This window comes from Urocampus carinirostris, chromosome 3 (genome assembly GCF_059441175.1).
Source record: "Urocampus carinirostris isolate Australia breed hairy pipefish chromosome 3, RoL_Ucar_1.0, whole genome shotgun sequence".
Lineage (NCBI taxonomy): Eukaryota > Metazoa > Chordata > Actinopteri > Syngnathiformes > Syngnathidae > Urocampus > Urocampus carinirostris.
Window position 1 is genome coordinate 34,074,467 of NC_142351.1, and position 26,623 is coordinate 34,101,089.

At 40.4% G+C, this 26,623-nt stretch overlaps 2 protein-coding genes across 14 annotated transcripts in view; both read left to right on the forward strand.

The window, feature by feature from the left end:
- Nucleotides 1-9,344, forward strand: part of ralgapb (Ral GTPase activating protein non-catalytic subunit beta) — a 29,230-nt gene extending 19,886 nt beyond the window's left edge. For all 11 annotated transcript variants that reach the window (XM_088331568.1, XM_088331569.1, XM_088331570.1 and 8 more), the window contains 4 exons: nucleotides 2,533-2,641; nucleotides 2,785-2,863; nucleotides 5,942-6,090; nucleotides 6,250-9,344. In XM_088331568.1, the coding sequence (XP_088187694.1) occupies nucleotides 2,533-2,641; nucleotides 2,785-2,863; nucleotides 5,942-6,090; nucleotides 6,250-6,443 (531 nt within the window). In that variant the 3' untranslated portion in view covers nucleotides 6,444-9,344. The remainder of the gene's footprint in view (nucleotides 1-2,532; nucleotides 2,642-2,784; nucleotides 2,864-5,941; nucleotides 6,091-6,249) is intronic.
- Nucleotides 9,345-14,366: 5,022 nt separating this feature from the next.
- Nucleotides 14,367-26,623, forward strand: part of prex1 (phosphatidylinositol-3,4,5-trisphosphate-dependent Rac exchange factor 1) — a 110,180-nt gene continuing 97,923 nt past the window's right edge. For 2 of the 3 annotated variants that reach the window (XM_088331579.1, XM_088331580.1), the window contains exon 1: nucleotides 14,367-14,718. In XM_088331579.1, coding sequence (XP_088187705.1) covers nucleotides 14,575-14,718 — 144 coding nt within the window. In that variant the 5' untranslated portion in view covers nucleotides 14,367-14,574. The remainder of the gene's footprint in view (nucleotides 14,719-26,623) is intronic. The other variant, XM_088331582.1, reaches the window with a different exon arrangement.

Consider the following 26,623-nt stretch of genomic DNA (forward strand, 5'->3'; position numbering starts at 1 on the left):
TTTAGGAGAAATTCACTGTTTTGAAGTCAAAAAGGACGACCCCTGTGAACTGTATAGATTACTGGAGAATATTTTTTGAGGTGGAGAGAGGGGTGTTTAAGATTTGCCAGAGTGAATTGGGCCTTTGAGGTGGTGTGTTTGAAATAAAATCAAGTCAAGTCAAATTTATTTATATAGCCTTTAATCACAAAAATGTCTCTAAGGACTGCACAGGATTACAATGACCTGATCTTAAACCAACATGCGGGCAAGGAACAACTCAAAACCTCAGCGTGTGGAAAAAGAGAAACCTTGAGAAGGGGCCTCACAAGTGGTATCCCCCTTCCAGGATGAAATCAGTGTAGTTTGCACGTGCAGGAGTACTGTATTAATTTGTGTGTAACATGCATCAGATTTTATATCACTATCACACATTTTTCTTTACGTTACCAGAGACAAATATTAGAAAATGCAGAAAACACAGACGCCCTGAAAGATAATAATAAATGCCAAAAATCAAGACAAAGGAAACAACTCTTCGATGTATCTGATGATGAATCGTACTTTGTAGGACATTGAATTAATTCATTGTAAATTAATTGTTGTGTTTATAGCTGTCAATAAATGATTTGTATCATGGCCCTGTGTATTCCAAAACCTTTGTCACTTTCAATGCTTAGTTTGAGCTGAGAAAGTCAAACCAAATTTTATACCGACTTAAAATAGGAGTGCACATTGTACACAAATAAATCGAAGGTTACGAGTGTAACTACGTTTCTGAGTCCCGTACAATCACCAGAAGTGGTGCTTTAAGCACAGAATTTCACCTTAGCGCATGCGCAGTTTGAGAAATGCATACCGATTAGGAATGTCAATAAATTTCAGTCTCACCATTGGTGCGTTACGTTCAGAATCTTCTCGCGTAAAAATGAGGATTCCGAGTGACATGCTCTGGCGGCTGGTAGAGAGTCATAGAACCGTAGTTGCATTTGTACTTTTCTATTTCGTCCCTACCAACCGCCAGAGGCAGTGCTTCAAGCAGGGAATGGGTTAGTGTGGTCACGAGTAACCCAGAAACTTTACTGAGAAGCCTCGGCTGGACCAAAGACTATGCCTAGCAGTGTGGGGGAGGCCACAAAAACGCTGTAGAACTTGGCGAAAATGCTAGGCGACGGCCAAGGGGCGGCAGCACAGATGTCCCCCAGTGACACCCACTTCAGGGCGGACGAGAAAGTTGCAACCAGGCTCAAAAGACCGTCCACCAACAAGAGCGAGGGACCACCTAGGAATGGTTAGTCGTCGCTTCGGAGGGAAAAAGGCTGGTGCCAGCCAGGCCGAAGCGGCGTCTAACCAGACTCACCACATCTGGATGAAGGTGCCACCGCTTGGGAAGACCCTGGAAGAAAAGGCAACCAACCGGACACAAAAGCCATGGAGGCAAACCACACTCCAGGATGACCACATGCAAAAGAACGGATGCCATCAACACGTGGAACGGCTACACACACGGGCGCCTCGGGCATGGGGAATCGGGCAGAGTAGATGCGTAAATGGTTCAACCAGCACAACTGGACCGCTGGCCAGGAGGGCGAACAGCACCTGCCCCAGCTCTACGACCCCTGCCAGGTCGGCAAAAGAAGCCTCACGCAACAGACCGGAGGCGGTTCAACCACAACCCGCACGAAGCGCACACTCGGCGGGGCCGGATGGATGACGGGCCCCCGCGCGCCCTAAAGCCGTTATACAAGACTGACTAGGAAGTGCCACCAACCCTGATGACCAAAACGACCAGTAGAAAGCAGCTGCTAGGCCCAGAAGCTTGCCAATCGGGAAGCCCCAAAAACAGCGTTGGCCACGGCTACAGCGTCAGCAACAGTGTCTGCGGCAGCCACAGCGCCAACGCGAACCTGGTTAGAATCAAACACTGACATAGCAGCCCGTACCCAACACGAGGAGGCTGTAACCATTAAAACATCCAGGCTGAAAGCAGGGAACAGTGCTGTGCTTCATTTTTTCTCATTCAACCTGACCCCTCGGATCAGCCATAGCGACAACGGAGGGCTGGATCTTATTAGATGCGTTCGCCCCAATGCTAGCTAGGAGCTAGCCAAACAAAAACTCCCGGCTTGCGAGCAGGCAAACTGGGGAATAATTGTAAACACCGCCGGCAAAGGCCATAGCGACAACTTGGAGCTCTGACGAAATTGGTCACAAGGCTAACTGCAGTAAAGATGCCAAAAAATTCCAATTCCTTCAAGCAGAAGATGGGTGTATGCATCTGCCACACGAGAAGATAAAAAGGTGATGAACCAGTGATGAGACTGGAATTTATAGACATTCCTAATGAGAGAGTTGCGATGGAGTGACTAATTTTTAGTATGTGTTTCTCAAACTGCATGTGAGAAGGGGAAATTCCGTGCTTGAAGCACTGCCTCTGGCAGTCGGTAAGGATAAAATAGAAACAATTTTTCCTCCACACCCTTCTCGCCTTTTTATGCTCTGACCAATTTTAATGTCTGTTTAAGGTGTATGTTTTTTTTTTTTTTTCTGTAGCTGAGTCCTTTGGTGAAGACCAAGAGGTCTTCGAGTGGCAAATCGTTTCCACCACTGGGTCCAGAGACAAAGGTGTTTGTTGTCTGGGTGGAGCGCTTTGATGATATCGGTAGGCATGTTTTTACAGTACCATAATTGGTTAGTAATTCTATTTAGTAAATAGTGCTACACTAAAGGTTTTTGTATACTGAATACAAAACTTAATTGTGTGGTCTTAAATATTTTTTTGAAAAGCATTGTTTGTGTTTTTAGAAAATTTCCCATTGTCCGATCTTCTTGGGGAAACAAGCACGGGTTTAGAAGCAAGCATGAGCAACAGCACCTCCTGCAGGTACTCTGAATATTTAAATTCTAAATTAGAATTGCAATCGTCAAAAGGGATTAATCCTTTTTTTTTTTTTTTTGGTTATCTTATTAAAACATCATGAACATTTTTTTGATGCGCCTGCCAGGACTGCAACATTTATTACGTATTGACACAAGTTTAAGTGTTTTTCCATATTTACTGTGTGTATTGTATAAGTAAGACAGGGATAGGCAGTAGAGGTAAGATCTTAAAGTCTGAGCCCGACCAGACACAAATTCCGGCCTGTGTCGGGCTTTTAATGTCAATCATTACGTTCAGGTTGGGCAGGGTTTCTCTCTTGCTGACTTTTTGGATGGGAAAGACAATGAAAAAGCACTTCTGCAAGGCTTTGAGAAAATTCTGGAGTCCTAGGGGTGGAAAACGGTGTGCCGTAAACACTGTGTATAGTGGAGATGACGCACTCCCTACCTTGACCTGGGACGTTGAGAAGCGGTGGGCAGAATACTTCGAAGACCTTCTTAATCCCGTCAACATCTCTTCCTCTGAAGATACAGAGACTGAGGACTCTGAAGTGGGCTCTCTTATCTCTGGGGTTGAAGTCACTCAGGTGGTCAAAAAGCTTCTAAGTGGCAAGGCCCCAAGAGTTGATGAAATCTGCCCGGAGTTCATTGAGGTTCTGGATGTGGTGGGCGTGGGATAGTTGACAGGCCTCTGGAAGGTTGTCTGGACATCTGGGACAGTACCACTGGAATGGCAGACTGGGGTGGTAGCTCCTTTTCAAGAAGGGGGGCTGAAAAGTGTGTTTCAACTACAGGGGAATTACACTTTTTAGCCTCCTGGATAAGGTCCTTTCAGGGGTACTGGAAAAGAGTGTCTGTCAGGAAGTCGAATCTCTGATTCAAGAGGAGCAGTGTGGTTTTCTTTCAGGCCGTTGCGGTGCTGTTGTCTTTCTCAAGACATGACCTGCAGCTCTCATTGGAGCGGTTCACAGTTGAGTGTGAAGCGGCAGGGATGAGGATCAGCACCTCCAAGTCCTAGACCATGGTTCTCGGCTCGAAAAGGGTGGCATGCTCCTTCAGGGTTGGAGATGAGAACCTTCCGCAAGTGGAGATCAATTATCTCGTGGTCTTGCTCACGAGTGAGGTTAGGATGGAATGGGACATCGACAGACGGATTGGTGCAGCATCCTACGTCGTGCGGACCCTATACTGGTCTGCCGTGGTGAAGAAGGAGCTGAGCTGAAAGGCAAAGATCTCAATTTACTGGTTGATGGTGCATGTTGATGTTGCTCGTGCATCTGAAAAGGATGCATGCTAGAAGCCTCCCTCTGTGGGTGTTCCGGAAATGTCCCACTAGCAGGAGGCCCAGGGACACGCTGGAGAGACTACGTCTCCAGGATAGCCAGGGAACGCCTCGGGATTCCAATCGGATCAGCTGGATGAAGTGACTGGAGATGGGGAGGTCTGGGCGCGGCCCGTCCCCGTATAAGCGTAATAAAATGGATGTTTAGATAAAGCGTTACCGTATTTTCCGCACTGTAAGGCGCACCTAAAAGCCTTTATTTTTTTCAAAAGCTGACCATGCGCCTTATAATACAGTGTGCCTTATTTATGGATCAACATTAAGTTTTCCAACTAACTTGCAGCCGCCGACTAGATTTTCCCCCGAACGCCAAGTAGTACGCGGTGTATGCTGGGATTTATTTACCGGCGTTTCATTGGCTAACCAATGTGTCAATCATCATTTGAATCGATCACTATTGGCTAAAGTTATTCGGAGGTCAAGGGGCGGATCCTTTTTATCATTTACAGGCTGGCATTGGCTTAAACGGCAAAACAAAGCCTGCAATTGGCCGAAAAAGATGAATGTGTATAGCACGAGGCTGACGGCATAGAGAAAGCATTTTTTTCTATTCTGTATTTGTAAAGATTTTATTCTCCTGGATTTACTACCCTCACGGATATAAGAGGACATTGGCTGCACATTATTATGAACACAACGACTTCGGTGAGCTACTCCGGGTTTTATATTGTCCCTGTATCTTGTTTCAGACTGAACTCGATGTTTCTGTGATAAGCGTTGCAGATAATGGATGGAATGGAGTGTCTATTTTTAAATTAAACTCAATTCCAAGTGTTTATTGTCATATGCACAGTAAAGTTGCGAGCGAAAACGAAAATAGAAACTAAGGAATGATTGGCATTTCTTGAATCCCAAGACTTTAACCTTCCGAATGATGGAACAATGCATTTGAGTGACATCGTACTGACACCGCATCCGCACGTGTTCTCGACACGTATTTGCGTCTTTGCAAGCTTTCGGAATGTTAAGGGGGTAATAAGTTGGACTGAACTATCTGACTGTTTTGTCGACGTTCCCATTGTAGCGCCTTATAATCCGGTGCGTCTTATGTATGTCAAAAATAGGACCAAAAACTATTTTTTCGGGGTGCGCCCTATAACCCGGTGCGCCTCATAGTGAGGAAAATACGGTAATTTAATTGTATTAGTATATTTTTCTTGCCCCTCTTAACCAGCGCCGGTGAACTTTGTATCAGGTCCTCGATATGTAATGTTTGTGGTCTATGGCCGCTACTGATGTACAAGCTTGTCCTCTCCTTTGATTGCATTTGAAATAAAAATGTTGTTGGTCAGTTAACAAGTAAATGCATCGCTTTTAAACAGGAAATGGAATATGGGTCATGTAAAAAGTCCAAATCAAGAAAGGAACTGTGGTCACTTTGGGTTTTTTGTAAAGAATGAACATTTCTTTCAAAAACAAAAGTTTGTGATTGATGCTTAAAATGTCTTATCATTCCCCTGAGACATTATGATTAGAACAGTTCAATCTTTTGATTCCAATTATCTGATCCGATTTACTATATTTTGGGGCACTGAACATTATTATAAAACTATTCTTAATTATATGTTTGGCATTGTTTTTTTCACAATTACTTGCGTTATTAATAACGCAAACTCATGACTGTTACATCACTCATAGAAAAAAGCTGCAATAATTTTGGTACATGTTTTTTATTATTATAATATAAATTGGTACATCTTATGTATGATGTCAATATGATCAATGTCGCTCATTCCTAAGGTCAGGGTTGCTTGAGAAGGACGTGCCTCTGATCTTCATCCACCCTCTCAAAACGGGCCTGTATCGGATCCGACTACTTGGAGCTGTGGGCAAATTTAGCATGGTCATCCCTCTGGTGGATGGCATGGTGGTCAGCCGCAGGGCATTGGGTAACTTATTTAACTGCTCACTTTATTTATTTTCATAATGAATTTGTTAAAATGAGATGAAATGCAATAAGTTCGGATCAGACATTAGAACAAATTCAGTATGAGTTAGAACAGCTGTTGGCAATAAACGACGCTTGACTTCCTTTTGTGTCCTTGCAGGCTTTTTAGTGCGCCAAACCATTATCAATGTGTGTCGACGGAAGCGTCTAGAAAGTGACTCGTACAACCCGCCGCATGTGAGGCGGAAGCAGAGAATCACGGAGATTGTGCAGCGTTACCGCAACAAACAACTGGAGCCTGAATTTTACACCTCCCTTTTCCGAGAGGTGGGAGAGGGAAAGCCTCACATCTAACGGTCCCTGCCCCGTCTGGTCTTAACACTGGCTCATAAGTGCACACAACACACACAATTATGCTGAACTTGCATAAGGTAACCCTGACACAGAATCTTTATATTTATACTGTTCAACCTTGTTATTTATATAAATTTATACATCAACACTCTTTGACTTTGAGAGTAATGTGTGAAACGCTTCATTTCAAGGTCACAACAATTCATTGATGAACAGCTGTGACTGACGCCTCACTAAGCAGGCGTGTAGATGATATAGTTTTTTCTTGTTTTTTGTTTTACCTATACAGAAACTGCAAGTTGTTTTGTGTCTGAGCCTGAAAATTAGCTAGCAAAATTACGTCCGAAGTGAAAGTTTCTCCGAATACCAGATATGTTGGTGTCAGCAAAAAAAAAGGCAGTCGGAAATCCGAGGACATGGGCTTCTTTATCTGTGTGCAGTCTGAGTGCACATTCACAAGTATGTGATTCATACTCGGGGTGGGAATCACACTTATCCTCGATGCAATCTTATGCCAGTGGTAACGAATGCATCTAGAGACTGATTTAGATGTACAATAAAGGAAGGGACGCTTCCGTGTCATTGTGGTTTTCTCAGTAATAAGAAATCTCCATAATAGTAGTTCTACTGTAAAACTAAGGTCTCAGTTCTTAAGGATTATTAAAACAAATCTGGGCAAGGGGCAAAATTATTGTAGTATGCATGCCCAGGCAGTAGTTGGCAGTGCTACTTTACAATGACGTTACAATGATATGTTCATTGTGGAATTGCCATGTTGAAATTTTATTTACTGTCACGTCTTTCATATTTTACAGACTGCCAATTTTAAGCATCAACAAAATTTCACTGTCCCCAAAGACATTTGATATATTTCAACTTTTTCACATTTTTAGGCTCAAAAATAAGTATATTGTGCTGAAAACACTTTCCTTTCAAAAGTTTTTTTCTATACTGACTCCAGTTTCTGCTTTTGTCTCCAAATGAGTCATTTTTCCTAAAGTGCAATTCAAAAACACCACGTCAAAATGTCCTTAGCTATTGCACTGAGATCATTTTAAAATTTAAATTTGAAAACTCACATTTCCATACATGCGTTGCAATTTTTGCCAAGGAAGAAACATGAAATGTTTACGAATCTACTGACATGTCATTTCAAAAGTCTTTCTTGTGCACGCTGGCATCAGCTCACTAGCTCATGCATTGTTTTTAAATTATTTTGATTAAACGGATACGGGGCTTCACGAGTGTTCTTTTACTGTATAGAGATGTTGGTTTTCTAACTGCAAAAAAAGTGGCTTGTCTCACAGGCCACACCTGGGTGCACGCGTGTTTGTCCAGCCAGTCCGACTGACGCGCCCCTTCAACCCATCTGAGTCATTTAAAGCAAACACTGTCCCTTGAATTACTAAAATGACAAAACTTTGTTTAAAATGAGTGCCTGCTATGAAGTCTGTTCAAACGCAAACAGTAATAATAAGATAAATTACCCAGTTTTTTTTTATCATTTATTTACCAAGCAAAACAAATCCAGTCAATTTGGAGTTTGTATCTGAATAACTAATAAAGTCAAATAGCCAAATAGTAGCAGGAAATGAGTCAATAGTGTACCAAGATTTTGTATCTACATGTATAGTACACAGTGAAGCTCTTTTTTTAAGAGTGTAAGCATTCACAAGCACGCACTGTGTCCAATGTCATAAACCTACACTACTGTTCTAAAGTTCGGGGTCACCCAGTCAGTTGTCTGTTTACTATTAAAAGTCACACTTCTTTCATTAATCAAATGTGTTTCAAAATAAATTGAAAGTATCATTGAGACATTTATAATGTTAGAAATAATGATTTACAAATATATATATATAAATATATATATATATCCTTTTGTCACAGAATGGACATTTCTAAGCAACTCCAAACTTTTGAGAAAAATAGTGTGTTACTGCCCAAAGAATGTCTGAATGAGGCATCAAAGCCTCTGACCGCTGCGTCCATGCTTATGCGGGAATTCACTCTTGATTTATACAAATAATAATGACTTTTCAAGAAACAAATTTGATGTGCATTTCTCAACAACCACAGCAGTTCAAGTGTCACTCCCTAAATATGACTTTGGCGATACATTTATAGGCTGAAATGTTATTTCTATACATATCAGTTGAGAACTCTTGGCTGCATAAATGTGTCTTTTTTTTACCTTTTAATCCTGTTGAGAGAATATTTCAGTGTCCTCATTTGCATTTTTTTATAAAACAGGCAACCTATGCAGTTTTTTTTTCCGCGTGAGTCCCCCACAATGGTTTGTCATTTTGGTTTAAGGCCCCTCTCACTGTCTTGTCTGTTAGAATGTGGAACACGGCAAGACAATTTTGTTCTATTTGGAAGTCCTTTTGCACTGAGCAAATTTGTGTTTTTCTTATTCCTTTTGGGTTACCTGAACATTTCTCTTTGTTTGTACCTTTTTGAGCAATTGTGTTTTTGCAGATAAGAACCTGCTGAAGGAAGAGTTTTATCTCGTGGGAATGTAAATGAAGTGGCACCATGCAATTTTTTTCACTGATCACATTTGTGTATGACTGGCTTTTTACCAGGGTGCTTTATGCACATGCCTTTTATTGGTAGGAGTAAAGAAATCCTTTTCCTTTTAATTTTTGCGAGTGAGCCCACAATCGAGACGTGCCCCCTTGTGCATTCTGTTACAACTTCACTGGTTGATGGTATTTAAAGACTTTTATCATGTACAGTGAAGGATGAATTGTAAATACAATATACTGTAGATTAAGGCATTTACAAGTTGTCTGTTGCATTCCTCACTTCAGCTGGGGTGACGGGTTGTGTATGTTTTTGTGTGGGAGGAGTGCCGAATGTAACATACACCCATTAAAGCTATTATTGATACTTTCATTGCCATGGTTTTTTTTTGGATACGTTTCATAAAAGTGTTTTTTCCGTGCCAAGTAGGTCTTACTTCTTTGGCACCATTTGCAAAAGTGGTTTTATGGTGCATGAATCTTGGTTTTTAAAAGTATTGCATATTTACTTAAGATTTAAAGAAAGTCCTTTTTTACTAGGTCTTTTTAGGCCAGGGTGGGCAAACCTTTGCAGTTGCGGGCTGCATTGGGTTAAAAAAATTGGCCAGGGGCCTGGGCTTGGAGACAGATCCATTTTTTTCTCATTTGTGTTTATGAACAAATATACATGGAGACATCTTTGTGTTATTTTTCTTATGATATGTGTTTAAATAGATTTGTTTCATCTTGATCGTGTAGTTTAGTATTTTTGTGGCATTACTGTAGCATAAGTGTTGTATTACTGAAGTTGTAAATATATTTTGTATTCATTTTAGTATTGCTGTCGTATTTCTGTAGTATCACTCTAGGTTGTATTTTGTAGTTCAACTGGAGCTGTATTTTGTAGTATTATTGTAGATTTTGGTAGTACAGTAAGACCTCGGTTATCGCGGTTAATGGGGACCAAAACCACTCGCGATAAGTGAAAATCTGCGAAGTAGCGGCGCACTTTCAAAAAAAATAAAATATTATTTTTTTAATTATCTTTTAGACCCGGTTAATGGGAAACAAAACCACCCGCAAAAAGTGAAAATCTGCGAAGTAGCGACGACCCTTCAAAAAGGAAAAAAAAAAAAATATATATATTTTTTAGACCCGGTTAATGGGGACCAAAACCACCTGCTAAAAGTGAAAATCCGCGAAGTAGCGATGCCCCTTCAAAAAATAAATAAATAAATCTTATCTCATTATCTGCACCGCTTATCCTTATTAGGGTCACGGGGGGGCTGGAGCCCATCCCAGCCATCTCTGGGCAGGGGGCACCCTGAACTGGTTGCCAGCCAATCGCAGCTGCAAATCACATTAGTTCTCGCAGCTTGCTGCGTTCTTCATCGACGCACGAGCTGAGTGATCCACCGCTAAGAGTCGTACAGCTGGGCGATTTTACGTCCACCGGGACGATGGGAGACAAATTCACGACAGGGTTTTTTTTTGCGCCGCACCGCGGGTGCCTTTCGGTTGCTCCCGCGAGCGAGCCCCTAACCTGCGGCGCAGGTACTTTCGGGCGCGATACGCACGACACCGACACAGTTACGGCGGTCCCGCGCACGTCCGCCGCCTGTCGTCGCGCCGCGCTTCTGGGTCGTCGGACGAGCGGGCTCCCCCCAGTTACAGGGGCAGCCCGATCACGCCCGCCGCGTTTTCTCGCGTCGCGCCGCGTCCGCCAAACTCGCTCCGTCGCGTGGCCCAGGAGTGACCTCCGCCGACTCCCCCCTCCCCCGTCCCATCCAGCCGGCCGCATTATCCCGTGTCCGCTGACGTTCCGCCGAAAAACCCCGCAAAAAGTGAAAATCTGCGAAGCAGCGACGGCCCTTCAGAAAAAAAAATTAAAAAAATATTTTTTAATTTTTTTTTAACCATTACAGACCACGAAGCTCTGAAGCCGCGAACGTCGAACTGCGAAGTAGCGAGGTCCCACTGTACTCCTGTAGGATTGTAATGGAAGTTTCTTGTATTTGTGTAGTATTTTGTATTCTTGCTGTACTATTTTTGTATTCTGTAGTAATAGTGTTGCAGTATTTCTGTAGTAGAATTTTGCTGTAGGACTTTTGTCGTATTTTTTTTGTTTTTCTCTAGGTTCATTGTTGTAGTATTCGTGTAGTATTTCTTTTGTATTACTGTGGTTGAATTCTGTAGTATTTCTGTGGTATTTCGTATTATTTATGTAGTAATATTTTTACAGTATTTTGCCAGTAGTAATATTGTAGTGCACTTTTTTGCAATATTTCTGCAGTAGGAATTTTGTAGTGATAGTGTAGTTCTATTTTGTAGTATTACTGTAGTAATACTTTTTCACTATTCATATAATAGAATTTTTGTAGAATTTCTGTAGTAGTATTGTAGGATTTGTATTACTAATGGAGTAATATTTTCACAGTACTTCTCTAGTAGTATTTTTCTAGTACAATTTTCTACCATTTCTGCAGATGGATTTTTGTTGAATTTCTGTAGTAATGTTTGTAGTATTACATAGGTGTATTTTGTAGTATTTATTTGGAATTTTGTAGTATTACTGTACTGTTGTAATATTTTTGCAGATTTTTTTTGTAATTCGGTCGTATTTTGCAATATTTCTGTATTAGTATTTTTGTAGTAGTATTTCTGTAGTATTGCTGTAATATTTTGTATTACTGTAGTTATATTTTTGATTAACATTTTTGTAATAATTTGCATTTGTCTTATTGAAGTATTTCTCTAGTAGGATTTTTGAATTATAGTTTTATTGTCGACTTTTTATAGTTGTATGTCTAGTATTTCTTTTTAGAATAAATGCTAAATCACGAGTCCCCATTTTTAGTTACTAAATTTGATCTTTAGTATTTTAGCTTTTTTTCCCAACATTTTTTTGTTGTATTTTTAGTAGACTCACATAGGGACAATGGGGACAAAGATAGCACAGAGGAAAAAATACATTTTATTTGTAATATTTTATTTATTATTAAATACATACCTTGAAGTGATGTTTTTTTATTTTACCACTTTAGTTTGGGCGGGTCGAATGTGGTCCGCGGGCCGTAGCTTGCATATAGGGCAGTTACTGTTGCCAGTTGGCGAAGAAGAAATATGGGCGCGCATGTGACAAGTCGCCAGGTTGCCACCAGCTACAGTCTGACTGTCACAGCAAAGAGGCTCCTGCGCGCTGAGTATTCGGTCTCACCTTAACTACACTTTCTGATGTGTACTTTTCAAAAAACGGTCTCAAAGGCATAAATCATTCGGCCTTCGAACGTTTGCTGTGATATGCTGTTTAAAGTGGGCTTGTTCAAGTGAAATCGATGGTAGACAAGTTACGCCATTTTCCGAGCCTGCCTAGTGTCGATTCAAGGTTTTGTTTGTGTAATGTCACATTTTGGCCTGACGAGAGCGCCCCCACATTAAACAGCAATGCAAATTAAGACCAGTGGAACATTTGCAGCCTGCCAATATTGATTTTTGTGTGTCTGACAAAGCACAGTGGAAAAAAAGGTAAGAATGACTTTATTTTGAATAGTCAGTTGATAAAGCGAATAATGATCTAAAAACATAATTCAATAAGCCAGTTCTTTGAAGTGAACACCGGGAGCCGGTGTTGTGCCACACCGGCTCCCTTAGCCATGTCTCCATCTCCCTCCTCTAAACATCACTCTCCATAAATTCAAGGTCTCTCTCTCTCTTTTTTCTCTTTCTCTCTCGATTAATTCAAACTACAGACTATGATTACACCATCCCCTGATCTAAAGCCTACACGAGGGCAAGGAAAAACTCAAAACACTCAGCATGAGGGAAATTAAGAAACCTCGAGAAGGTTAAGTATGTGATGCAATTTACAGTTTGGCTTACTGCCGTTAAATTATGCCAGAAGAATATCATTTCAGGCCTACCCAAAGTACAAAAGTGAACCAAACCCTAAATAGCTCTTAAAAATCTTCCAATCACTAAAACACATTTAATTATGATTTGCAACACTAATTTAAAATTGATTAAAATGGATTATTTGAAGCTGTGGAACGCTCTTCCCCCTGAGAGTCAATCTGCAACCTCTGTGTTTGAATCTAGACTGAAAACAAGCTTTTATTCTATAGCATATTAATGACCTATATTTCACGTCGACAATAACTGTGTATTATTTGTTATTGCGACATTTATTGCAGCCCGGTCATCCTGGAAGGGGGATTAGCTCATGTGCGGTCCCTTCTCAAGCTTTCTTCATTTTCTTCGTGTTGAGGTTTTTGAGTTTTTCCTTGCCCTCATGGAAGTTTTAGATCAGGGGATGGTCTAATCATAGTCTGTAGTTTGCAATGATCCATGGTCTGTGTAGCCCTTTGAGACTCTGTGATTAAGGGGTATACAAATAAACACTATTTGACTTGAATTAAAGCATAGGCAACTTATTAGATCGTCGGAATTTCCAAGCCACTAACTACGTTAAATTAATGCAAATAAGAATGAACACAATTTTGTATGCTATTTTGTCTCTTTCCAGTCTGCATGTGTTTACCAGAGTTAAATAAACTACAGTGGAAATGAAGGCAAGTGCCCTTGTATTTATGGAGAGTGATGTTTAGATTATTGGAGTTATCACATGCAAAAAGAAAAAAGTGAATGTTCTGTGTAACAGAGTTGAAATTTGATTGTTTTGAATGTTTTTTTGAATTCTCACAAAATATGTGTTTTTGTTGTATTACTGTTAATATTCCGGTACCTCATTCAGTTGTTAAGTCATGGGCGTCTGCGACTGTTTTTTTTCGTTTGGCACTTTATGGGCTTCAGCGCTTGCCGTAGCTTAAATAAGTTTGTAAGCGTTGAAGATAATTGCAGTCGTGAACAGAAGCCCCTGACTTTTGTATTGTTTTGTTTATTGAATGCAGGCAATAAACCCAGAGATTGTGAAACCTTGTGTCGTGCATGAAAGAGGGTCGCTACATCTGCTTGGAATGCAATCCTTTCACAAAAAACTTATTTTCGCAGAAGTGTTCTTGGGAACGTCTTGCATTGAATGAGGTAATTGTGATCCTCCAAAACGACCCCCAGCACTCCAACGAAGGCACATTTTCTCTTCATTAATTTATTATTCCGGACCCGTGTGAATGTTTTCTTGATGAGTGGAAGCCGAAGGAGCCGCCTCAATCAAGTGAGAGTCGCTCCTCTAAAAAGCGCTAGAATTCCCATCACTAGTAGGTATATTTTTCCAAAAAGTGAAAGCCCCGCGGCAAAAATGCTAAAAATGCTCACCCCGACCCACACACACCAACCTAACGATGTCCCCGGTGGTCTTTTATGGCTGTGACCCCTGCGTGTCACTAGAGAAAAGTTAAAGCCCTGGAATCAAGCGGCCCCTCCTCCTCCTTCGCGCTCGCAGCTCGCCTCAGCTGCTTTGGCCTCACACGAGCAGACTTCTCCTCTCGTGCCGGTTGAGCTTCACGCGTGCTGCTGCCTGAGAGCATCTCCGCCGGGGCAACCTTGTGCCGCCCGCTCGGAGATGGACTGAGCGGGCTTTAAACGGACTGTAAACGGATACTCCGACGTTAGAATACTTAACTTTCTCCTACGAGCTCTTAACGTATTTGAGGGGCAGCTTCCCCACCATGGAAGAAGAAGACGGACATCTGGTGAATGTCGTCCACGCAGTCAAGGAGTCGGACCGACAGCAGCGATTGAGGCTTTGCGTCCTCAACGAAACGTTGAACACGGAGCGGGATTATGTGCGGACTTTACTCTTCCTCCAGTCGGTAAATTGTGCTTCACCTTTCGCACTATTACGTCCTCGACACTTCACTCGATTACTATCCCACACTCCGTTTACGAATCCTTCAAAATTGACGTGACCGGATAAAGTAGAAAATAGTCTCGCTGAGTGTCAGTCTCGTGAATAACTCGTACAAGTCAATCGATGTTTTTAATTCGGCGCTATTCACGACCCTATTTGTTGTCAAACATCACGTCCAGTTCATCTGTTTTAGTCTTGAAGCAACAGTGTGCCTCTGTTTCAAATCACGAAATATCTCAACTGAGTTTGGCGTATTCATCAACGATGGCAGGTTCTCTATTTGATCAATTCCTGTTTTGATTCAACCCGAACAATACTTTGTTTTGCATCTGTCAACAATCTTTGCTTTTGACAGCTGAGTGTTTCTTATGCTTTGTCTGTGAAGCCAGACATGCTGCTGTGATGTTATCTCAACGGGGGCATCGTTGGCACCTCTCCATTGTCTTTGAATGCCGAGTTCCAATGAATCAACAGTGTTGCAATAACGCTCGAACTGTCTTTGGGTTAAAATCAGAAATTCAATCACTTTTGTTATCTTTGTGTTGCTCTCCAATGAGTAAAATATACAAATAGAAAATGGAAAAAAATAGAAACATACAAATTAATCACCTCTAATATGAAATATTTACATTTAAAATAAAAACTAGACACAACCCAGGATATTTTACTTTAAACTGTTTCAAATGCCCCATTTGCCGATAGCTCTGGAGAAGAAGCTAAAACTCGGTCTGTTTGTTCAGGTCTTGTGGGATCTGAACTGTCAACCGGGTGGTTTTAAAAGTGGTTGCTGGTGTGTAATGAGTCCTTCAGGGTGTGTTTAGCTCTGTTGAAATACTGAGAGCTGGCGATGTCCTCCAGGCTGGGCAGGGGGCAGCCGATGATCTTCTGTGCTGTGATTAAGATCCTTTTTATGGATTTCCTGTCACTGCATCCTGCGTACCATGCCGCGATGCAGTACGTTAGGATGGTGGCGCTGTAGAACGACCCGCCATTGAGTTGTTAAAAAACACAGACAAAAATCCGCTGACTGAAATGTAATTTAAATTAAATGTTATGACTTTTTCTCGATTTGTTCCTACAGTAGAACAAATGAAAAGTTGTTGTTAATTCAAACTAAGTTGTATAAAAAGTACAAAGATGGTCCTCAAAATGATGACAACACGAGGGGATAAATTGTCATTCATGGGCAAAACGAGCTTTCCTTGTAGCACTTAGCTCATTTTTGTATTCTCTGCTTGTAGTATTTCTCCTCAAGAAGTCACATGCTTCTGCTTGAACTGAACTAGAAAATAAGGTTTTCAGCAGATAGCATGTTTTTTGTAACTAAGTCCAAGGCCAGCCTCAGTTTCATGTAGCTTTTGAATGAAGCTGTCAGCAAACAAGCCATCATTTTCTGTACATTCCAGTGTTTTTTGTCCAACTTCATCATTGGCAAGTGTTGGTCACACAGCGTTTCCTCTTTCGTTTTATTTAGGTCACATGTTTGTCTGCAGTTCCCCACCCTGGAAGAGTTCTTTTAATTCAATCGCAACCACTTTACAACACTTCTGTATTCATTTTATTTATGTTAGAGTGTTCAGCCCTTATGTAAGGCCGGCAACATTACACCCGTGAGATGCAAGGATCTCCGTTTTATTCTCCCGTTTATTGAAAAATGATCTTCCTTATGGCGACGGTCAGTGCTTCTCTCCTGTAGCAAAATGGTCCCAGCCGAAGAAATGGTAGATAGATAGATAGATAGATACTTTATTCATCCCCTTTATTCATTTCCAGCAGCATCCCTGCGCTGAAGAACAAAACAATAATAAAGCAAAAATAATACAATACACAAATACCCAATGTGACGTGTTAATTCCCAATGTAGCGTGTTATATAGAGTATCTGTGAGTATCTGGTGACCTGGCTCTTTCCCCCTCCTTTTACCAAAACCCCTTTCCGGGCGTTGTGATAATGGAGTAGCCTCAAAGATTTAGCAAAGTTGTAAATGGTCGTGTGAAAGCTGGTATTGTCCCATTTTTACAGGCACGGTTCGTTAAAGGGACAGTTTTTAATTTTAGTGCCTTCTTGTGGTAAAAAACAAAACATTGATTTGAATACTATGCAAAAATATGTGAACTACCTTACCAATGTTAATTTTAATTAGAAAAAAATCATACTTCGAGAGATTTGTATGTCTTACATAGTGGAATCCCTACTTAAGTCGCCGCCATGTTTGTCTGCCATTTTCTTGCCTGCTGTGCCACTGGATTTCGTCTCCATTAGACAACAGTCCCATCCAGTGATCAAATATGGCTTTAAGGACATCTTGTGTCGCTCTGTTATTTTGGTTTTGATACTTCCGCTTCGATTCATTATTCATGTGTACCCTATGTACGGTTGTGCTCGTTTAATTTTTGTCAAAGCAAATCGCGCCTCCGATAAAAACTTCAATGGCTAAGTACGAACATCCGCCAGGGGTTTCACATTTGTTTTTGAAAACAGGGTTTGCAAAATGGCTTGGTCTTGAAGATGCAATGTTAGCAGTTGAATAAAATTAGCAATTTTTAGGGATCTCCTCAAAATGCAAGAGTGTACTATAGCCATAGTGGTGCAAAAATACCTAAAAACTAACAAACATCAAATTAAATGAAACAGACATTTGCATTAATATGATAGTTTGTTTAAATACTCATTGGTCTAGAAAATTGTCATTATACGACTTACATTAGATACTCTTTGTGGCGAGGTAGCCATGTTTGACCGCCGTCTTATTACTATGGAAGCATTAATGATAATTTTTTGACGTCAGCTCGTCCCGGTGTTGCTTCTAGCGCAAGTTTATCGGCTACTAATGCCCTGCAGCTGGGTCCCTCATGTGATCGTGGTTAAATCCCGTGATCAGGCATCTGCAGCTCGTCATCTACTTTTGTTACACATTAATTTACTTTTTATTTCTCATTTCCAATTTTTTTACTTGTTTCTCTCACTAGCCACTCTCCCTCGCTTGGCTGCGGCTTATACCTCTCCACTAGCCGCGATAGTTATTGTTAGCTGTTCCATGTAAATAAAGCTTGTCTTTCGTGTCACTCGCCTTCCAAAGTTTGTCATGCAATCCATTTCTGTTTTCATTCTTCAATTTTTCCTGGCCTTTTTTCATATTTAATCTTGTTGGACTTTAGAGTTAGCAAGTTGTTTCCGGCCTACAACAGCACTGACCAAATCACTCCATTTAGCAGCTCAGGCTAAATGCAATTCACTTCGTCTTTCGTTTTTGCTCACAGGGATTCATACAAGCTTTCATGTCCTGTTGCTCGCTGAATTTAATCTTTCCTTACATAAATATATTAATACTTCAAGCAAGTTAGTGGGAATGTACAAGCTTCAGCCCAATTCTATGATACAGTGACCTCTTGTGCTGAATACACACTGTCACTTTAAAAGTAACTCTTTTAGGCACATCAGGTTTCAGTTTAAAAATGGAAATTTAAGTATGGATGGATTACTTTTTGCTAGTAATAGCATTTTGATTTTTTTTATCGGTCAAAGGAGGCCATGCAGAGCCAGCGAATCTGACAGAAATGACAGTTTGTTGTTTAAAGACATAGGGAAGTTCTCATTGCACACTGCTTGAAGTTACAAATTGTAATTGGTAATGGTAGTACCGCATCACAGTATAAATACATTGTTTACATGGTAACCTTTGGAGATGAAAGAAAAGCCAAGCCTGTCTGGTCGAGACAGAACCATTCTAGTACTCAAATGATAATCTCAACCTTCATAGTGTCTCCAGCGCAACCCTTGAAGTGTCAGCCAACGTCGCAACCAGCCCAAATTTGTTATGGATGAGTTTGGCTAGCTCACAGATTTTTATATGAAACACATTCATGTGTACATCAGGGTATGGAAGCGGAGCCTGTTGGTTAGCCAATGGTAAAATAGAATACATAAAAAAGTCTTCATTACATGAGCCACCCCTCTGCAGCTAATCCTTCACTTGCGCTCCATCCAGACTCCAGCTGAGCCTTCTCTCTTACCTCAGTGGGAGCGAAGGCTTTGTTACCACTTAACTCACAGGGGTGTTGATAAGGGGGGTCCGGCTGTGCGTGCTCAGGACATATGGTTTAGCTAATGATAGGGAACCATTCATGCACACCCCCCGTCCCCTTTTTTGTTTTAAATTTACTGTTGGTCCTTCCTTAAACCTAGTTTTGTTTGACGGTTTTCAATAAATATGCTTCAAAATACACATAACCACACTGCGAGCGTATCATATTGCCTGTTACATGATATAACTGTTCCCACATATACATCCAATCAGAAAAGAGTGCATGACCATGCAGCCGAACAGCAAAGGTTTGGTGGAGGAGAAAAGTCTGTGGCATTTAGCTGTTGCAGTCTTTTGAGAGTCAAGTGGCCAAATAAGTGACAGGAAATCAAAGTGTGTTTGTTTGTTGGGAAGGTAAGTGGCTGTGTGAACAATTTGACACGTCTGCATGGCAAACCTGTAAGATGTTTCTGCTTAGTTAAACACTGGGAGGTCAAATGGGAATTCATTCACGAAAACAACCAAGGGAAGAGCTTGGTAATAAAAACTGCAGGACTCCTGAACTTTAAGATGAAAATATCAGAAAAACTGCAATAAATTGTCACATTTTTGGTTTGGTCAAGGAACCAATCGTTAAGCTTTGATATTGGCATTTATTTGATCTTCATCAATTCTTATTTTTAGAAGTCGCATATTAAATATTTTCTCTGCTAATTAACACTGACTTATTTTTAAATACGTTTTCACTCTTACCAGAGGTCTATGGAATTATAAATGTGAAAAATAAGCCTCATAGCTGCAGTAACACATCAGCCAAAAACTTGAGTAGATGGCACTAAAGAGTTTATCTATGAGCTAAACGCAATCAGAGCGGGATGGTAGAAGGGAAGTGGGGGTCTTCAGTTCTTCAGTGTGAAAAGAGAGATTAAAGGATTTGGTTTTGTGTTTGTTTTTTGAGGTGTTATCATCGCACATCTGAATTTGCAGCTCAAGCCAAATCCGTCTCGCAAACGAGCCAGAGTCAAATGGTGTAGCAGCTTTTTTTCTCGGATACAAAATTCCATTGTTAGTATCTGATTAGTGAGGTTTTTTATGGGACATCTTTGTGTGGAATCTTATCATGTTCTGATCCAAAATGTAGGCCGTCTATGGCTCCAGTACTTCCAGTTCACTTGTGGGGAGGGATTTCCCTATAGAAGTATAACAATGGAGTTTGTAGCAATAAAAGCTGCTTGGTCTTTTTCTGAACGTCCGCCTTCCTTTGTGACTCGTTTCCACCGGAGAAGATTAGGCTACAGTAGGGCTAAGACTTACTCCCTTAAAGTCACTATAAAAAAATGAAATTGATTCTGTATGATTTGCTTAAATACAACATTATTTTTGGGAGTTTGGCTTCCTTAAAAGTCTCTGATGCAGCTTATTTTACAATCTTAGGGAATCTAATATACACATACGTTTTCAGACTGCATTACTAACCTATACAATTTGAAAAAAAAAACAAAAAACGTTTGAGCATAGGTAACATAACAGGTGTAATGTGATGTTGAAGTAGAAGCAGAATTTTGCCCATTACCGGGATGGCTCGCATATTTTGTCTTTCCTGGATTGTCAATAGTGAGCAACATAATTTCCAATATTTCTTGTCACTAACACTTTCAAAACATTCCTTTTCTGAGGCCATTAAAACACTAGCAAAACTGTCCAAATTATCTGTTTTATTTCCAAATATTTATCAAAGGACTCCCATCTTATGAAAACAGCTTGGGTGCATTCTGCCGGAATTTTTCACCGTGATTTTGTTTTCTCAAATTATTAGCCATAGTCCCAGTATGATGCTTCATTAAAGGAAACCTATTTCAAAGTTTGATTTTAAAGAAGTACATTTTACGTCATCCACCTACAACTTAATTGAGAACAAAAACAATCATACGCAACTGTTTTTCCATTTAATATTTGAGGGATCCAACTGGTGTGTAGGCGTGGTTTTCGTGAACAAAGTGTCCTACTTCGTAGAGAAATCATCGCCACCAAAATCATTTTTATTTGATAAGAAAATGAACCACCATCATGTCAAAGGTGATATGTAAAACTAATAACGTCCTCTGTTAATTGTGAAAGACCCTAAAATCGCATGGTATTTCTGCTTTTACATATAAATTCTTCTAAGGATACGATCCTTAAATATGACATTTTTTGGTGCTCTAGGTATGATCTATTTCAGAGAGTCTGTCTACAGTTTTGGGACTATTTTTATGCCTAATGGCTTCTGGTTTCTGCTCATGTAAATGGGTTGTCATGAATGTTTTTGAAACTTGAAATTTAATTTCAACCTGTATATTTACAGCATGTAAACATCGTCATAGGGAGCATTGATTGATATTCAACTGCCACCTCAACTCTGTTCTTGGTGGCTACTGAGCCTCTCCTCGCCTTGGGTGACGGAGCTTCTCACCTTATCTATAACGCCTGTTCGCGATAGACAACGGTTGCGGCCCCCTGTTTTGACCCTGAAAAAAGTAATTGCTGATTGAGTTGGGGGCTGCAGGGGATTTAGTGTCTTCATCACTGCTGTGCGATAATCATGAGGGAGATTTTGGAGATCCCGTCTTTCCTTTGGCCCACACACATTTAAAATTGTAAGAGCTCAGATGCTATGTGTTTTTCTGGCTTGTGTGTGCGTTTTTTTCGGTGGTTTGTTGTTGGAGTGGCAAGCAAACAGGATGAAGCACACGTGTGCTTATACACAACATCGCGAGTGCAGAAAGGCTGTCCGGAGCAAGTCGTTTTGACTTCCTTTCCAATATACACAGTGTGTCTGCTTGTTTTAGGTTTGTTACTTTATTTATTTACTTTCGCTGTTCTTTGTCTCAGCTCTTTTCTTTTAGTGACACAGACAAGAAATACATTTCCCTGTGATTTTTTTTTTCCACGGACGTCTAATATAAATAGCTAAACTCTCTTTTTGGCCTTCAATGCTAGTGGTTTCAGTCCACTGAAACCTCACCCCGAGATTAAGTCATTGCAGTGCACAGTGTAATGGAGGTTTTTTTTAACAGCAGGTAGAACAGTTACGATTGGGGCCTGCTGAGGTTTTGCGAGGGTTTATTTTTATAACTGGGCTTTAAACGGATCATTTGGTCCCCACAGGCACAGAGTCACACCCATATTAATCGAGCTTTCAAATATCGGCAATTGCTGATATTTAAATGTATTTTTGAGGTAATTGAGCAAACCTACAGTGGATCCTGGAACAGAACTTGTATGCCCGATGTTTTTAATTTTTTTTCAATATATATGTTTGTTAAAGGGACAGTGTGTAATATTTAGTGCCTCCTAGTGGTACAAAATCTTTCATCCAGTAGAAAAAAAAGGTTCGAATACTGGGCAAAAATATATGAACTATCATATCAATGTTAATTTTCATTAAACAAAAACCACAGGTTTGAGAAATTTGTATTTCGTGGTCACTGTGGAATCCCCTCTTGGATCAGCCTATGTTCTTCCGTCAGGATGCCGCCACGCTCTTCCGTGTATCACCAGCCCTTACTCGTACCAAACAACACAGTGCCATCTAGTTGCCAAATATTACAAAGTCAAACCCCTTAACTGCTAGACATATAACATCAGAAGTGTAACCACTGTATTTTCTGCTCTATAAGGCACACCATATTATATGGTGCAGCCCCCAAAAATATTTTTTGTTGTCATATATTTTTCATCCATATGGTGCACCGGACTATAAGGCGCCTGAAATTAAGTACAGTGAGAGCTACCTTGTAACCGTCGGGCTCTTTATACCCTTATGGCGTATAATAGCTCAATGAATAATCAGTCAATAAGTATAGCTGATTAGAATCACAATCTTTTGTTTGCAATGGGAATCAACTCTGGATTTTGGCAGGGAGAGCGTACTTGATCAGTTACTTCTGTATTTGAATAATGATCCCTGGCCCAAATTGCAATTTACTGTATGCAACAGCATTAGAACCCAAGTTGTGGTGTTGAGAGCACTAACATTCATCCACAAGACCACTAGTGGTACAATTTAAATAAGTAAAGTCATCAAAGCTTATCTCATTATCACGCTATTTTTACTACATGTCACAGAAATACTGATTTGCATCGCACATTCGTATAGTTTAAACAGTCTCTAACTCCTTTTACCTGTGCGTCAATAACTTCTCAGTTTAATATGTATACGTATGTAAAATAGCTTGTTTTTTGTTGAAAGACTTCTGTTTTATGTTTCTGTCTTACAACATTATTGACGCAGAGGTGAAGACGTGGAGAGACTGTTAAACCGATCAGACTGCACCATGCAAATCAGTGTTTCTGGTACCGTGAGTAAAAATAGTGTGATAGTGAGATAAGCTTTAATGTTTCTTTGTGTGTTATCTGTAACGCTGGTGGTCCTGTTGATAAAGTGTTTGCAGCTTTAGAGCAATGACCCAGGTTGTAATCCCGTTGGATAGAATGTACTGTATTGCCATAATACCATTCATCCATGTCAATCGCGGCGTTACAGGGTAGATAGACAGATAAACGCATACAGATTTTTTTCCAACAACAGCGCTGTCGTCCAGCATGTTTCATTTGTTTTGGTTGTGAAATTCAGAAAAAGAATAGTGTGGGAAAACAGAAGTCAGACAATGGTTTGCTTCTGGGTAAGTAAAGTGGATGTTATGTTGTATGACGCCCAGGCTTAGAGGAAGTTTTAAACATGGGCAGTACAAGGTGTTGCTTATGGCTTGTTACGTCAACAAAAGTGACTGTAGTTCTAGTAAGAAACTCATATTTTATACACCAGTTTTTATGAATCAAAATCATTCAATCATTAGTTTGGGGTATGTATTAAGTCCTACTATGACTTGGTATTTGATCTTGCTGTTATAGGAAACACATTTTTAAAAAAACTAGTAGAACAAAGGGATTTTTTAAATTGGACATTGGATCTTTGATTTTGTGACATTTAAGAACAAATCCACTAGATTTTTTTTAAGACCCCACACATTGCAACCTGATGTACAGTGGGCCCACGTTTAAACTTATATATACCCATATAACCACTTTCACTGTCTTGAAACACAAAGTTGAGTGGCAGTTTGTTTTGTGTGTTAAAAAGCCAAGTTTTTCTAGGCTTTAGGCTTGATCAGGAATTTAAGGAATTAAAAGTTAACAAGTCTAAACCACTGTAATACCCAGAGGCATGATGTTAAAATCCCCACCCCGCGCTCACACCTCCTTCTGCCATCAAGAGATGCTACTACAGTGGAATAGTATAAGGCAAACGTCACATGGTCTCCTAAAAAATTGAGCTAAATTGTTTATCAAATCTTTAAATTAGTTCAATAATATTCCTCGTGCCATGGAACTCCTGAAAAAAATTCTCAAAGTTGACAGTTTGACCTCATATCCCAGGGGTGGCGAACACGCGGCTCTAGAGCCGCATTTGGCTCTTGGCCAATCAGAACGTGGCTCTTTGCCTCATCATATTTTCTATATACTGTGGCTCCTTGCCTTGTTTCATGTCTAGTTTTTTTTTGTGTCTATTGAGGGTGGACACCTTCCTTGAAATCAACAGAGGAACAATACTTGTTGTATTGTAAGGAGAGGAGTTTGTTATGGGAAAAATTATGTTTTTAATTTTGTGTTTTTGTGTGTGTCTGTCTGTCATGGAAGGTCAGTGCGCGGTGTGGCTCTTTGACTTCCACAGTTAAAAATTTCGGCTCTGTGTCAAACTGGTTCGCCACCCCTGTCGTTTCCCCTCGAGCTGTGATGTCACCGGATGACAAATAAACTCAAAACAATGGCAGGTCCCATTGAAAAACAGACGGCGATTGTAGTAATCAGCGAATGCACAGTGATCACTTCTGCTTGGAGTAATTGGAACTTTGCTTACCGTGTCGCAGGTGAACTATTGACTGTTTTGTCTGAGTTCTGTGCTTCTATCATTGTACCTGTCATCGTGTACGGAGTGCGTTCCTTTATCAACTTTGCCTCCTTTTAGGTATGTGATTGTGACTTTTCTTATTGTGTTTTTCGCCTCGTGTCTTGCAATTAATATGATATTGGCCAGAGGGCTCCCGGATGCTTCCAGGTTTGCCCCGTTAGCAGTCGGCTAGTTGGCTAGTCTTTCGTGCTAATTGTTTTTTCCCAAGCTGGGTTTGTGTTTGTTGCTGTAATCATTTTTTTTGCTGTTGGCTCCCAGTTGTCTTGGCTGCTTACTGCGTGTTTTTGGTCAGCCTGTCTCCCATTTTTCCGCCGAAAGGTCCCAATTCGACCTCTATAGTGTCCCGGCTGGATTAGCCCTTTCACTGTGTGTTATTTTTGCCTGTTAGCCCCAATTTTGCCGCTTTGCCATTTGCTGTACACAATGCCTAGGCATTATCTCCTCATAAATTACCAAAACTTGTCTTAAAACACTCAAAAACCTTTTGACAAATTAACATCTGAACCAATATGGTGACTGACTTGCTAGGGTGCTGGTCTCATGAGGATTTAAACAAGGGGAATTTCCTGCCAAACTTTCAGATTTTACAATGTTAAAGTTTTTCTACACAAAAACGTTAGCCATATGTAAACAAAGCCAAGATGATATCAGCGCAGTCACTGATCTTTTTCTGAAATGCCGTCTTGTCCTTTATAATTTGTTCCACCAATACATGCATCGGATTCAACTCTTGTCTTTGTTGGGAAAGGACTATTGACCTCAACTACTTTTTGTAATCACTTACTGCATGTGCTTCTACATTTCGGTTATTGCCAATCAAAAATTTATCACTCACCAGACAGTCCCAACAGGTCCTTTTAGGAATAATTGTGGTCTCCATTCTTCAATCATTGAATAAAGAAATATAGCTACACGAAGAACCTTTATTTAGCGTCTAAGACAACTTTAACATTTTCCTTCAATGTTTTTTCTAAGCTTTATATATACAATTCAACAAAACAGCTTGGTGGCCTTTGGGGTATGGCGCCCGCCCCGAGACTGGGAGGTTGTGGTTCAAGCCGGCCGAGTCATACCCAAGACTTAAACATTGGTACCCGTCGCCTCCCTGCTTGGCGTTCAGCATTAGGGGTTGGAATTGGGGGGTTGGGTCACCAAATTTATCCCAACACCTCAGTTGGGTCGATCGAAGGGGCTGGGAATTCCCTCCTCTGTATCAATCTCCCAAAAAGTCAGAAATGACTCTAGCCACCTCCCACTAGGGGGATATGGCTGCGGTGTGTGTGTATATATATATATATATACATATATATATATATATATACAATTAGATCCAAAACGCTTTATCACTTAGAATTTCAAAATGACTTATATCGTACTCACTGTTTTGAATGTCACTGTCAAATTGTCTATTTAAGAAAACAAATATCTACGCTCATGCCTCCAAAAACTTTAAACGCTCCACTCAGTGATAATCCGATCCTTCTTGCAGCATGAATACTGAAGGGTTTTTATTTTTTGCATTTCTTCACTGACATGACATTTTCACCAGCAAATATCACAGCATTAAGAGCTTTAGCCTTAGTACATCCTAGTAATTGTTCTGTCCTTCTCTCCTTTGCAAGAGTTCAAGGTGTTGATTTACAAGAGGAAATGTTTTGCAGATTTCCTTCACCATAGGTGTACGTACAATTTACATTCCCAATGAGCTATAATTGCTTTTTTCCTACAGAATGCATCCGGGAATGAAATGAGAACAATAGTGATGGACTTTTGCCTCCCACAATTGATGATAAATATAGGTTAGTATGTGTGTGCGTCGAAAAGAACAGTCGATACAATTTAGCGCTTTCTTATATTAGTATCTTGTTCTATTGATTGACACTCACTTAACTG